General features: G+C 40.4%; 1 protein-coding gene across 1 annotated transcript; it reads right to left on the bottom strand.

The window, feature by feature from the left end:
* Nucleotides 1–2,804: 2,804 nt before the first annotated feature.
* Nucleotides 2,805–9,160, bottom strand: RNF4 (ring finger protein 4; the record flags this gene model as incomplete). Its single annotated transcript, XM_010009471.1, has 6 exons — nucleotides 2,805–3,067; nucleotides 3,407–3,455; nucleotides 5,153–5,318; nucleotides 6,763–6,772; nucleotides 7,884–7,963; nucleotides 9,040–9,160. Coding segments are annotated over 6 exons (576 nt in total), but the record flags the coding sequence as incomplete, so codon positions are not given.
* Nucleotides 9,161–14,045: the final 4,885 nt, after the last annotated feature.

Genomic DNA, 14,045 nt, shown 5'->3' with positions numbered 1-14,045 from the left:
TCAGGTCCACCACAAACCACTCTTTCTAGGAAAAACTACAGAAGTCAGATTTCCAGCAGACCTCCTCCTGCATTTCATGTGGAAACGATCCTCACAGGCATGCTCTAGAAACTGCTCCAGGCAGCACCTCCTCCTCTTCCCCATACAAGATACACCAGACAAAGTAACACAAAGGTTTGGGCATGTGAGATTTCTCCCCGCCCTTATTCAATAACACAGTGCGATTAAAAGAACCAAAACTTCCAGCTGATCAAATCAATAGTTTTATTTTCACTTGGTAAAAGAACTGTTTGCCTACCAGCAGAGTCCCATGGAGATGGGACAGACAGACATGAATACCATTAAATACAGGAAAAATGAACTATATACAACAAGAAGAGATACATTTACATAATGAAAAAAATCCTTATATTCTCTGTCATTTCTTGCCACTGTGAAACATCAGTAGAACTCCAATATAGTCAGGTTCCTTCAGTCCCTTCCCCTCCAAAAAAAATAACCTGTAATGCAATTTAGTCTTTTTCCATGGAATGAGACTTAAAATTCCTTTTTGTGTTGCACAAAATTTGTGGCACTTCACAGCATAAACAAAAGATAAACACTTTTTTGTGTAATAGTCTCTAGTTTGTGGTAGCAGAATTTCAGTTAGATCCGTTTATGGCGACACTACCTACAAAGTGATATTTACACGGAGGGAGTTGTGCAAAGTCATTTTAGCCTACGGCGAGTACACTAGCTAGAACAAAGCACAGGGACGTGACCACCCTTCATTCCCAGAGGCTACCCACTAAATCCTCTGCTTCTCATCCCTCTCGCGCAGGAGCACCCAAGGAAAATTGGCCTTTTTCTTTTCTTCATCTTTTCCTCTGTAAGCAACCGGGAGCAAGCGGTTGCTGTGGCCCTTAAAGCACCTCGACAGCTTTAAGGCTGGGCTGCTTCTCTTCATGCAGCTATTGCTATGAGCAACCTCTAGAGTTGCTCTATCAGTTCTCTGCTTTGGGGGACACAAGCGCAGGCTCCTGGTTGTCACCATGCTGCCCTAGGACTCCTGCAGTCCTTGCTTGGGGAGCACACAGTAACTAAACGTGGGTAACTTTTCAGCAGTTCCCAGACTGCCACAATGCAGAAACTGCATATTCCAGATAACGGCACTGGACCAAAGCGATCCCAAACCAGGGTGGGGAAGCTACTGCACTTCTTACGCGAGCCTTCATGGAACAAAGCTCTGTCAGCATGACTACATCCAGAAACTTCCCTAAACTTTACTTATAACAAGCCAAAACGCTCTACTTTTCGGTTGCAGTCTTCAAAACACAACTTGAGACAACTCATTAGAAGAGCTGCTTTTGTTGAAGGCTTCCCACAGATCCCTCAGACAAGTGAGCAAAGACACCTCAGATACCAATGTTAACTAAACACATCCTACAACTTGGCTGCTCAGAGCACAGACCAGTGCTCCTCATGGTTTTCTGGAGCAAGCAGCTGCCAAAAGGCATCTGAGCTTAATTTTGGAGCTTCTCATAGATGCAGATGTGGCTCACAGAATACTGATTTTAACCATCTTACCCATATAGAATGTTTTTTTTCTATCAGCTCCTGTTTATATCAGCCCTTCTAGGATTGCACATCATAGGTTTCAACTTTTAGTTATAACACATTTAAAGCACGTATTTATAACTCAGGCCTGTGGTGAAAAAAGCAAAACCAGCTGTCTGGATAACAGTGCATAAACCTGTGCTTTCCTGCCTTGGTTCAAGAGAGGAATGCTCTCTCCAGGAACATGTGTCCAAGTCCAAAGATGTACATTTCAAGAAAGCAGAACAACCCTCAGGGCAAAGGGACATTAAACTTCTCTCTCAACAAGCTGCCGAGCCAAGATAGCTACTGAGCGTCCTTGAAAGCCTCCGCTTCCTGAATCCAGGGCAATACAATTATTTACTTTCCAATTCTATCACAGAGGCTAAAACCATCAGGTGTCACTGTATCAGTTGGTGAGAACAGCCAAGCAGTTGCACTGGACTTGAAGCATTACGCTGGGGACACTTGATACGGTAGAAGATCTGTGGGTACTTTGGGATTCAGCTGACAAGAGGGCACCAGACAGGTATTTGTTTTTTATGCATCACTAGCAAGCCAAGACTTCTATATTCTCCATTGATATCAGGAGAGAGAGCTAGAGAAGAGAGAGCAGTAAACTCAAGGGACCACCTCATCACATTACTAGAGAAACTCAGCACTGTGCTTCCACTATGGGAATTCCGGGCAGTTAAAATGTTTCAAGAAGTATTTTCACATTGCAGCCCACGCTGCAGTTTGTCTATGTCCTTCAGATCTCATGGAGTTCCTAAGGAAATCCATGTCTTCAAGCCTTCTGCTTAGAACACCTGACTGCTGGTTAACAGCAGTTGATCTGACTGAATCACCCTGGTTGTCCATTTAATAGAGACCTCTGCTTGGGCAAAGATAGAATAGCAGAAAGCAATACAGTCATGAGCTTCCAGTGGGATAAAAGCAAAAGTGTAAGGAAATGGCAACTTGCTTGCCTGGATTTTGAACTGTAACTCTTCCACAGCTGTATGCGAGGGTGGGAATAATTTAAAGAGTAGGAAATAACAAAATATTCAGACCTCTCTTACTTACACATTAAAAAAATGGAAGGAAGTGCATCAGTCGCTTCCTTTCTGATATAGGCTGCTGGTCTAATTTAGAGACAGTCCTAAATTTAACATTATAACCAGGGACATTACAAGATGTAGCCTGGACAATAAAAAAGCTGTCTATACATGTACAAGTTATTCTCAAAGAAAAACATCAGTTTGGATTTGCACAACCTGCCGCTCTTTAATTCTTCAGAACTTTGAAACCATGACATTTTCCTCAAAATCCCAGTGGAGTCTGTCCTGAGAAAGTGAAGTACTCATATGTACAGTGGATGATATTGTCTGTGAGTGAGTTTCTTCCTACAGGTTGGGCAAGAGTTGGCATTCCTAAGGGAATCACGGAGACATTGGCTGCAGAAGACGTGGCCACATTTAGTTGACACGATCAGTCGTCCGCTTTGCACAATCTGAAAGAAAAGAAACCACCAGAGGAATTATTCTCCTCTGCTGGTCTATTGGCAGCAGGCAAAGAGGACTTGGGTGCCTGGAATCAGTACATTGCCGATTAAAGGAACCCAAAGACCTTTCAGTGCCAGCTTGGGACGTGTTTCTGGCACTACGTACACCGCCAAGAAATGACTTTCACTTACAAGCCAGTTCGACCTTCCCAACGAGGTCTGTACCTCAAGACAGCTGTCTGCACACAGCTGTCTTGATGTCCACATCAGCCAGCAGGGATGCTCAGCTCACCCAGCATCCCATTCTCCCTCCGACATACAAGAAGTCCTGACGATGCAAATACTTACCTCCGAGTAGCCATCCATGCAAATCGGACAGCTGACAGTACCAGATGGCCTTGTGACAGAGAGAAGAAAAGCAGAAAGAACACACATCCGTTAATGTCACCGCGCACTGAGGGTCACCGGTACCTAACCTGTCTTGTCATCACCCGACTGCAAACACCAGCCATGATGCATTTCACCTGAAGGTCCCTGTGTGTCTTTCACTCTCCATTAGTTGCACGCAATAAGCAGTGCGGGTGCCCCTTCCCTAAAGGAAACGGGGTCTTGCTTCTCATTAGCGGAACAATGCAGTCAGTCCCCCTGCTCTACTGTTAAAAGTAACAGCAGTCTGTAGCACAGTGCAGCACACGTATGGCAGCATTAATCTTCCACAGGTCAGAAATAGCGGTTTTGTGACAAAAGCACCTAGCTGTCCTTTGGAAACCATTCATTCCAAGAGCTGCTTCCTTATCAAATCTGTCATGATAGGAAGCATAATTTCAGGTATTTTGGCTGTGTCTTTCAGGTATTACACACATTTTGTGTATGTAAGATTACATGAGTTAATGAGTAACAGAATAAAAGCTTGTACTGGATTTTGGATTCCTTTTTTTGACAAGTTCTAATGTAGAAATGTAATTACATTCTAGGTCTCAATTTTTCACATATTAGTCAAGCAGAACCCAAAAAACATCTGCTTCTACTGTACATCCCTATTTAGACTTCAAAAAGCTAAGTTATCGGTTACATATATATCATTATTTTAATAATCAATGACCTAAAACCTATAAATGCACTGGCAAAATGTACTATGTTTTATGACAGTATAAGCCCTTGAGGTGGTATATTTAAGACCTGACATCAAAAATTTCCATACTCAAGTTCTCTCCTTCATTGCCTTTCAGTAATCTAAAAAGCTCAAAGCACACCAGTTTATTAAAACCTTTATTCTCTCCCCTAACTTTTGAAAAAATAAAATAAAATAAATGTTTGTACCACAGTTTTCATGTTCTTCAGATTCCCTAGTCAAATGGTCACCTGACTTCATTTAATCAGGCAAATGCATCTTTCTCAACATAATACAGTGCTCCTATAGCAGGAATTTACTGTTTCTCTGCAGTATAGTGTCCTTCTTGTCATGGCTCCTATCCTCAACAGTGAGATCTCCATCTTACATGCAAATATATCAGAGCACCATGACATACCTGAGACAGAACAAAACCTGCCTATAACAGTATTATGTCCACAACTGCCTTGCAATTGTACTTTTTGAAGAACTTCTGTTGCCCTAAGACACAAAGGCAGTTAACTGGCAGACTGTGTACAAAAGCAGTGAATGAGTAAATAGTTCTTACTGGAATTGGCCATGCTGCTGCCTGATGGTCTCATGATACCAAGCCTCATCAACACCAGTGAAAATATTTCCCTACCTAACATCACTACTAGGGTTTTGCACGAAAAGTTTATGTAATACATTATGAGCCATGGCTTATGACCAATCCCCCTTCCCTGCTATATCCCCACGCTCATCTTGAAGGTTGTATGCCAAGTGCCATCTGTCTTTGGATGGACTTTTATCCTTAAGTGCAAATGGTACCAATTGGTCACTGTGCGATATGCATGAGAAAGAAAATTCCCTCACTGAAAGAAGGAATCAACTGGAATAAGGCAAGACTTCAAAGATAAGCCAGGCAATAGGAATGTAACTTAGTTCTGTATGTGTAAGAAAAGCCAAATTCCATGTTTGGTAGGGTCATAAAGCATACATACTTTGAACTTGCAGTTTCATCTTCCAGAGGTCCCAGTTCTCGAGACACTTTATCTGTCACATACACATCATTATCTCTTGTTTCATCTTCATCATCGCTACTCAGTACACAGCTGTCCGACTGTCTTTGGCTTCTGAGTCTCAGATTTCTCCTTTGTCGTTGATTCTCTGTAATTTAATTTTATTAAGTTAGATACAGCATAAAATATATAGCCCTGGAGCTATACATGAAATGCATGATTAAAAATAGCCTGTTACAGTTCACATTTTAAATAGACCATATTCAGCTAGCTTAAGAACAAACTAGTTTCTTAAATATTAAGGTGGAACACCTCCAGGCACTGGAAATATTCTGCTGCATATCAACTTAAAAAAATTGCTCTATTCACAAACTGCTGAAACATGATCATAATGATTATTGGTGTACTAAGTTTCATACAGTTACACTACCTGTGAACAGATCTCCCTTATAAAGGGAAGCATCCTCTCTCCATTCTTCCTAAAAGAGAACACTACTATACTATGTTGAGAAATTCAGAGAGTACTCAAGTTAAGTTTTAAAGTTGCATGGCATGGGAGCACATACACAACAAAAAGGCCTGGTGAAATACAAGCATGCTTGGTTCAGAAAACTTCAGAAGTCATGGAAGAGATGCTTATATCTAAATATTTAAGTTATAGAGCTGCTGTGGCTCTTCACTGCTCTATCCAGATACGATTCTAAACTGTTCCACTCTTTGTCAAAGTTCTGCACTCAAAGACAGTTTCTATAAAATCAATCTTTTTTAGATCACTACTTGGAAATTACAATAATGCGATTAGGTAGTGTCTTTTCATCATCTTCCTCCTGTGTTAAGAAAACTTGAAAATGGAATTATACTGCCCAAGATAAAAAGAGGTAAGGTTTTTGAAATTCCCTGATCTGGAACATCCAAAGGTTAAAGAACTGCTGTTTACTTTTTAACAATTAGAAACCACATGCAATAATTATCTCTGCAAGTCCACTTACACGTAAAAATAATTAAGCACTAACTAACCAATCAAAATTACATAAATTGCCATAAAATTGAAGTTCCTTCCTGCAGAAGTATTCAGGTGTAAAAGCTAAACTTCTTTACACCTCTAACTACTGTAACACCTACATTAGAAAAAAAAAAAAATAAAAAATCTACACTTCTTAATACTTCTTATTAAATTTGAGGCACGTTACACCAGATAATGAAATTAGTAGTATGACCATCAGTAACTCCCTACTTCAGTTCCTTCTTCACAATAAAAGCTAAGAAAAACTTTCAGCATTTTCCTATTCAAAGCAGATATTCTGGTGATAGTTCAGATTACTATCAGCCCTGGCCTTAAAGAATTTCTGTATTTGGAAAATAAAAAAACTTATTTTCACCAGCCTTGATGGATTTTATTTCAGACACTCTCTACAAGCTCTGTCAGTGACTACTAAGCACAGATTAGACCCATTTACATGACGTTTTAGCATGTCTTTTGCCTTTTGGAAAAGGCAGTTTCAACCCAGGCTGCTCAAGTTCATTGGAAAACACGCACAGAGAAAATTTAACTTTAGGATAATCCCATTATCAATTGTAAAATGTCAACTCACCTTCAACAATCTTGCATCAATAGATATGGGAAGGAAGAGAAAAGAACACATAATTAGATTTTGTTGTGCACTCCTAGTGTTATATACAAACACCAGCTAAGCTAAGCAATGACAACAAAACAAGCTAAGAATGGCAGGATATCAGTCCCTCATTTTGCTGAAGAATATTAACAGTAGTAGTAGATTAGCTACTGCTCTGAAAACATGAGGTTACTTTTGCACACACTGCCATAAAGGGATAGAAATGGAGGCACTTTATGAAGCACCAGAACCCTCCTCCCTGCTCCCCAGATTCAGTACCCCCTAATTTGATTTAGACTGGAGAAGAATCTTTCCTCTTTTCCCCCTGCCTCAAACAGGCCAATCCAGGCATGATATCCACAAACACTACATATGAGATTAACAGCTGCTGAAGAAAAAGACCCCAAACCCATTGTCCTCTTTGATGTGGATTATGTTGTAAAGTTTGAGGTCTTTCCTTTGCAAAGGCTCACAAACAACCCTAGGAGGAGATACCCCTCCATGCGATTACTGCTGCTTGCTTCTGGTTTGCAAAGCAGTAGTGGCATTCCAAAACTGAAATTATAAACTGTACTGTGGACTGGATCAAATGTATTCTAGCTTTAAATATAGGAGTCAGAAAAGGAAGTGGATTTTTTTTTAAGGCTTCTTGCAGTAATAAACTGGTTTGTAGTACAATAACCTACAGCTGCAGTTGGCATATGTGTGATGAGAGAAACTTAAACCAAAGTTGCAGCTAAATACTTCATATTTGTAAAGTCAGAGACTTACCTCCTTCACTTTTTATTTAAATCACTGGCCCATATCTTTGATATATCTATCACAGCTTCAACTTTAAATTGCATTTCCTTATGTTAAGTTACCCATCACCAGTATGTTCTGCCCAAGTTCTGAAGCAAAAAGCTATTTTCTATTACCCTCTCAGTATTTGCAAGCACACCTCCAGAGCAGCTTTTGTGTTAACCTACAACACATGGCTTTCATGCACTGACAAGTCAACTTCAACCCTAAAATTTGTCCTTAAATTCAGATTCTGTCAGGGAGTACAATACAAACCCAATCTGCCTACAAGATTTAGGTAAGTGACATTCACTACTTACCACAACAGAATCGTTGTGAGTGAGATCAACGACTACAGGATCAGAAGATTCACATGTGAGGTCTACTACTTCTTCACCAGCTTAAAAACGGAACGTTAGAAGCAAGATCAGAGATCGCAAAGGAGTAAGATTGCCTGCTGCTACGTAACAGTCTATGATTCAACCTTGCCCTATCCCTCTTCTCGTCCTAAATGTAAGATTTCACTCAAGCTTTGCCCCTGTGAGTCCACGCAGTGTTACCACCAGTCTTCTGCAAGTTGCAGTGCAAGAGGCGCAGCGGCTGAGCTCCTCATATGATTCTGTTGTGCAGTAACAGCTTGCAGGAGGCACGGATTATCTAATATCTCACACAGGAAAATGCTTATCACACAATAGAAAACTTGAATAATAAAGGACACAATAACTGCAGGACCATGCTGTACAAGTTCCTCTCTCATGTTTCTTCCAAACTTTCATAGTCAAATGCACAGCAAAAACCCCATGTAATAAACAGGAGACCAATAGTTAATTTTAATCTTTACTAGGATTTCATAAAACAATGTAAAATTCTATTTAAGAGGTCAATGAGGCTTTTTAGTTTCTGATACATTTTCTAGGAATGTACTGACCATGAGGTGCCTCTCACTTGAGGGACGAGGCACAACTAATGACAACAGATTTTGGTAGGTACACAGCAACAGATTATTCATTTAATGTAGGACAACGTGGGTCACACAGAATAAAACAGGAATCCCATAGCATCTAGTAATTTTACAGTACCATGCCACAAATCTTCCCCTGAGGATTGGGGCACCACTGATGACACTTGATTACCTCTCTAAAACTTGGGAGTTCCCCAACTGAGTTTGAGCAGCACTTGAGCACATTTTCTTACATACCTCATCTATCAAGAGTGAAGAATGTACTGCATTTCAGTATGCAACTCAGTCAGTTGTCAGTATGCTTGCTGTTTGTAGATTCCACAGAATCACAGACTAGTTAGGGCTGAAAGGACTTAAGATCATCTTGTTCCAACCCCCCTGCCATAGGCACTAGACACTTTAAAAATACAAGGTTTCCCTTCGCCCCCCAGAAGGGGCCTAGCAACACACATCAAGTGGGACCCCAAGCCTCCAGAAGAAGTTTAGCATCTGACCAAGTGGAAAAGAAAGCTTACCACTTTCTTCAAGCTCTATTGGCTCTGCTTCTGAAGCCATTTCTGCTGTAGAAGCCATCAACCTGTTTCGCTTCCGAGCTTGCCTGGAATTAACTGCTCCTCCACGTCGCTTGCGTTGGCCCTAAGAGAGAACAAAGCCAGAGCCTTTTCTTTAGGATCATTTTCATGGGTCCCTCATCTCTACAGCACCAATGAAAGCACACAAGGATGCATAAAACCCTCCCTAGAAAGGCTGTCCTATGCATCCAAAGGCGGGACGGGTCATTCCTACCTCAACACATCGCAGCAGAGAAAAGACATCACCCCAGATCTTACCACTTGTGTCACTAAGACAAAACATCTCCTGAGGCTTTGCAAAGGAGAAAGACTAGTTCACAGTTGTGCCGGGTTCTTGCTTGCACTCTACGCATTCCTGACCTACTGCTAGCTTCTAGAGAGACTGGAATACTGAAGTATCAAAGAACAGTAAGTGACATGAAGTTTTCCTAGGCTTGTGTTCCTGTGCCTTTCCTACAAACTCTTTCAAAGCCTTTCTGGAGGTTGCCAGAAACAACTTATTTTAAGAACCAGGTTTGCACTGAGCAGTAAAATACTTACTGAGCTCATGGTCTTTCTCAGCCGAAAACCCAGAGAAAGGAAGAGGTTCAAGTACAAAAAAGGAATTGCAAGGAAGAGATAACTATTAATTGCTTTGACTCCTTCAGGTAGCACCCTATTCAAAAGTGTAGATTGCTCACCGCCCGAGAACAATGTTCTTCCAAACCTATAAGAAAAGAAGAGAGAACATTACCCATCTGTAATGCTTGTCCTCTTTAATACAGCCCCTCTCCAAGGTTCCCATTCCTGACTCACCACTTTCTGTCCAAACCTAGAGGGGATGCCTCAGATTTGGTAATTGAGCCTCAGACACCTGCAGCTGGGCCTGAATGCTCTGGCATTTTTACCCATTTCCTAAACTAAACAGTAGAATAAGTTTAGTTTATTAACAAACTAGAAAAATACTGAGGAATCCCAATTCACTTTGAAAGCAACCGACTGACTCCTAAGGCAATGTTTATGTGTGGGCAGGAATGACTGGGAATTGTGAATCATACATATCCATCTTCACAGAACAAAAAAATCTGTTCTACCACCCATCATCATACTCCTACCTACAGGTGAGAGCTGAACACCTCAAGAGGAATCTAAAGCAAGTGGAGCAAAGAAATTTCAGTTTAAAATACTGAATGATCTGCAAGAGAATACAAGATTACAGTAGCTATGCTGTAGTTAACTGTAGGTGTGCATGCCCCTCCCCATCACGCAATGAACTGCTAAGCAGGAAGAGGTGAAAAGCATAAAAGCAGTTAGGAGTAGCTGATGTGATACTGAAGTTCACATCTTAAAGCTTGCTCATGGTAAAATTACCGTGTGAACAACACACAACAAGGAGCTGCAGAGTGGATACAAGTGCAGGGACCAGGAAAAAAACCCAATTATGTTAAACAAGCACTGTAGAACTGCCTTCCCAATTCTGACCTTGATCTACAGTGAAAAGACCAGCACATACACTATTAAACTATTCTTAGATTAAGAAACACTGAGACCACACAGTGGTATGGAATGGAACTGGTACTCAGTCATCACCTTGAGTTAAAGGAAGCCTGACTGACTTATTTTTCCCCTCAAACTTTCTCTCTGTACTTCTTAAATCAGTTACTTAAAAGACACATTAGCACCGAACTGTGACATTACTAAAACAAAACGTGCCTGAGAAAAGTCCTTACACTAAATTGGGTACTTTTACTAAGCCTGAAGATACACTTAGGCACAGTTTCACCCAATACCATACACCACTCAAGTTTTTTTTTTTCCTCCCATTTTTTCATTTCAAAACTATCACTGGATTGCAAAAGCTGTAAGCAGGTGAGCCTGCTTTTTTGACTTGGACCATTTGCTATATGCTAGATGTAACACTCAGTGAGTCCACAGACAGATTCTGGTCACAGTGCATGAAATTTTGAGAACTGTTACGCTTCACTGTCTCTCCCAGTACAAGCCTAATCAGTTTCGACAGTTCTAAGATGTTTTGGTTTTCAAAAATCTCAACTTATATGTATAGCTTTTCTACAGAGTTTTTCTTGCAGATGTAATAGCCTTATGTTCTCACCTGGGATGCTGAAGACTAAGGCTCCAAATTTGCTATCAGAGAAAGCTGTGAACTGACTTTCAGCCTCTGCTTCCTCAATGCAGGACTCGCATACACACCCATTTTCTTAACGTTCTCTGTCCAGGTAATGCAAGTTCCCTTGCACACTTCACCCCACTACTCTTAAGGTCTAGATTTAATTTCAACATTCTTGGGAAGATCCTATTTTACTCACTTCAATGAATTTTTTGAATAGGGAACAAGAACTTTTAAACCAAGACCATACCTCATTTTCCACTTGTACAAATCAGAGGCACTGTTCTATGAGTACACTTTCGAGGTGCAATAGGAGTTCCTCACTCCATATGATTGTTATTCATATGTTTGGAACATTTTGGAGACAAGGGAAAGAAGATGAAGCAAGTAGGACACACAGCAAGGGAGAGAATCACCCTAAAACTAGCACATCCGCTCTTTCAAACTAGTTGCTCAAAACCAAGCTAACATCTTCTTCTATCAGCTACAAAACTGTAACCGAAAACGAGTTCAGCAGAGCGGTTTTCCACACACAGCAGGAGAATGAACAGGACTGAGAAACATCTGAGATATATTAGGAAATTATGCCATTAGATTCTTTCTAAGTTTATTTCATCAAAAAAGCCAAGAGATTTTCCTCAGATATGGATCTGGAAAAAAAAATAAATACTTGGACACTAAAACTCTGGGAAATGTTGGTTGGTACACACATCTGAGGAGTATAAAGAAATGAACTTCATATCAGTTGATAGACATGTTATTAAATAGAACCTTTTAGACCAATCTGGCACACTGATATATCTGCACTGCTGAAAGACAGCGATACCCACACCTGATGCATTCACAGGCAGCATGGGTTTGGATGCAAAATGCCCAGAAGGTATCATGAGACCTGGTGCTTTTCAGATTTAACACTGCATACAACCCAGTGCAATGGTATGTTAACAAAACCTCTTTAGAAAAGGTTAAAAATATGGGGGGAGAAAACACTTGGGATGACTCCAAACATTAAACATTGCACAGCTTCTCTTTGTCCACAAGTGGCTTAAGTGCCAAAGAAGAGCCATCACAGAAGAATAAACCTAACAGATTATTTATCTATGACATGTCTCAGAGCATCAGACCTCAAATGCGACACAGAACAGAGCCACTTCTTGAACTAAGTGACAGAGAGCACCACTGCTATTCAGATGGCTTAATTTTCAGAATTTTACAACATTGGCAGTAGGCTTTCTTTATATTCAACACTGAGATTACACAAAAGATACAAATATTCTCGCTGCAAATGGCTCAAATCTTATCCTCTTCAGATGCTTCTGAAAAAGAAGAAAGTTGAGAATGGATAACCATAGGGAAGCTCGCCACTGTAAAGCCACCTTAAAATAAATCATAGGCAGGTTCATCAGTATCAACACGACCCAACTCAGCAGATTCATGTTTACAAAGAAAATCTGACTGCTGGAATTTTTTAAAAGTCTCATGAACCAGCAACATTTCTGTCTCATAAGAACAAAACTCTTCTATGGGGCTACAGATTTCCACATGTTATGGCTTAATTAAAAGTTAATTGCCCAAAGTGTTAGAATGGACAGTAATAATAAAGCAAAGCTGACTTTCTTGAGCACAACACGGATCAAGTTAGTAGTGTTAAGAATGAAGATGAGTTCCGAGTTTTGCACATTTAGAGACATACTCAAGAAGAATTCCTTAAAGATTTTCAAAACCTCAGGACCACTCGATCTAATAATAGGATTTGTTATACAGGACTGGATAGCCCAGATTAAATAAGGTCTATATGCTCCTCCTCCAGCAGTCACAAGACTCCCAACACTGGATAATGTACATAGATTTACTGTATCAACCTCCCCCTCCTCAACCCATAAGCATCAAATAACTCCAGCTGAAGCTGTCAGTGAGTTCATCTATTCCACTGTAGCAAGATGCATTCAGACATCAATTCAAAATTCTAGAATTAAGAATTAAAATTAAAAGTTTTGAAGACACTTTTAAAATGTGAAAACTTAGCAGATCAAGTCAGCAAGCCAATAAATACTTTAAACTTTTATGGACTTTCTGTTGCATCACTGCAGGATGATAGAGTACCAGAAAAAACACCTCCTCCTTCCTTCCATACATAGAGCTCGGCAAAGGCAGTTACTGTCCCTGACATTTAGCTCTCCCAAGGGCTTAAGTAATGTTGTCTTCATAACAACAACGATCCAATATTTATGCTAGCTAACTCACAAGCATTTTAAAGACTATGTTCACCAATCTTGAGAAGAATAAAGCCATTTAAACTAAAAATGTTTACACTAGGAGTAAAAGAATATTGATGTCCATATTCATCAATTTAAATCTCCTCTTAAATGTTTTCCTTTGTATTTCACTGAGTTCAAGTTGACCTAATTTAACATGTTTGAATTATAATACAAAATAATGGATTCCCTAGACAACATAAACTGAGAACTTTTCTTACACCACTCTGAAAACAAAGTCTTGGTCTCCCACATGCTTGGCATGAATTGAGAGAAGTTAGCTTAAGCAAGAAGTAGACATTTTTACCATAGAATGGTTTGGATTGGAAGGGACCTCAAAGATCATCCAAGTTCCACTCCCCTGCTGTGGGCGGGGACACCTTCCACTAGACCAGGTTGTTCTAAGCCACATCCAACCTGGCCTTGAACACTGCCAGGGATGAGCCAGCCACAGCTTCTCTGGGCAACATGTGCCAGCACCTCAGCACCCTCAGAGTGAAGAATTTCTTCCTAGTATCTGATCTAAATCTACTGTGAGTTTAAAGCCACTCCCCCTTGTCTTATCACTCATGCCCTTGTCAAAAGTC

The sequence above is a fragment of the Nestor notabilis genome, unplaced genomic scaffold (genome assembly GCF_000696875.1).
Source record: "Nestor notabilis isolate BGI_N333 unplaced genomic scaffold, ASM69687v1 scaffold11362, whole genome shotgun sequence".
Classification (NCBI taxonomy): Eukaryota; Metazoa; Chordata; class Aves; order Psittaciformes; family Psittacidae; genus Nestor; species Nestor notabilis.
The sequence above is the reverse complement of the archived record's forward strand: the minus strand, read 5'-3'. Positions and strand labels throughout refer to the sequence as shown.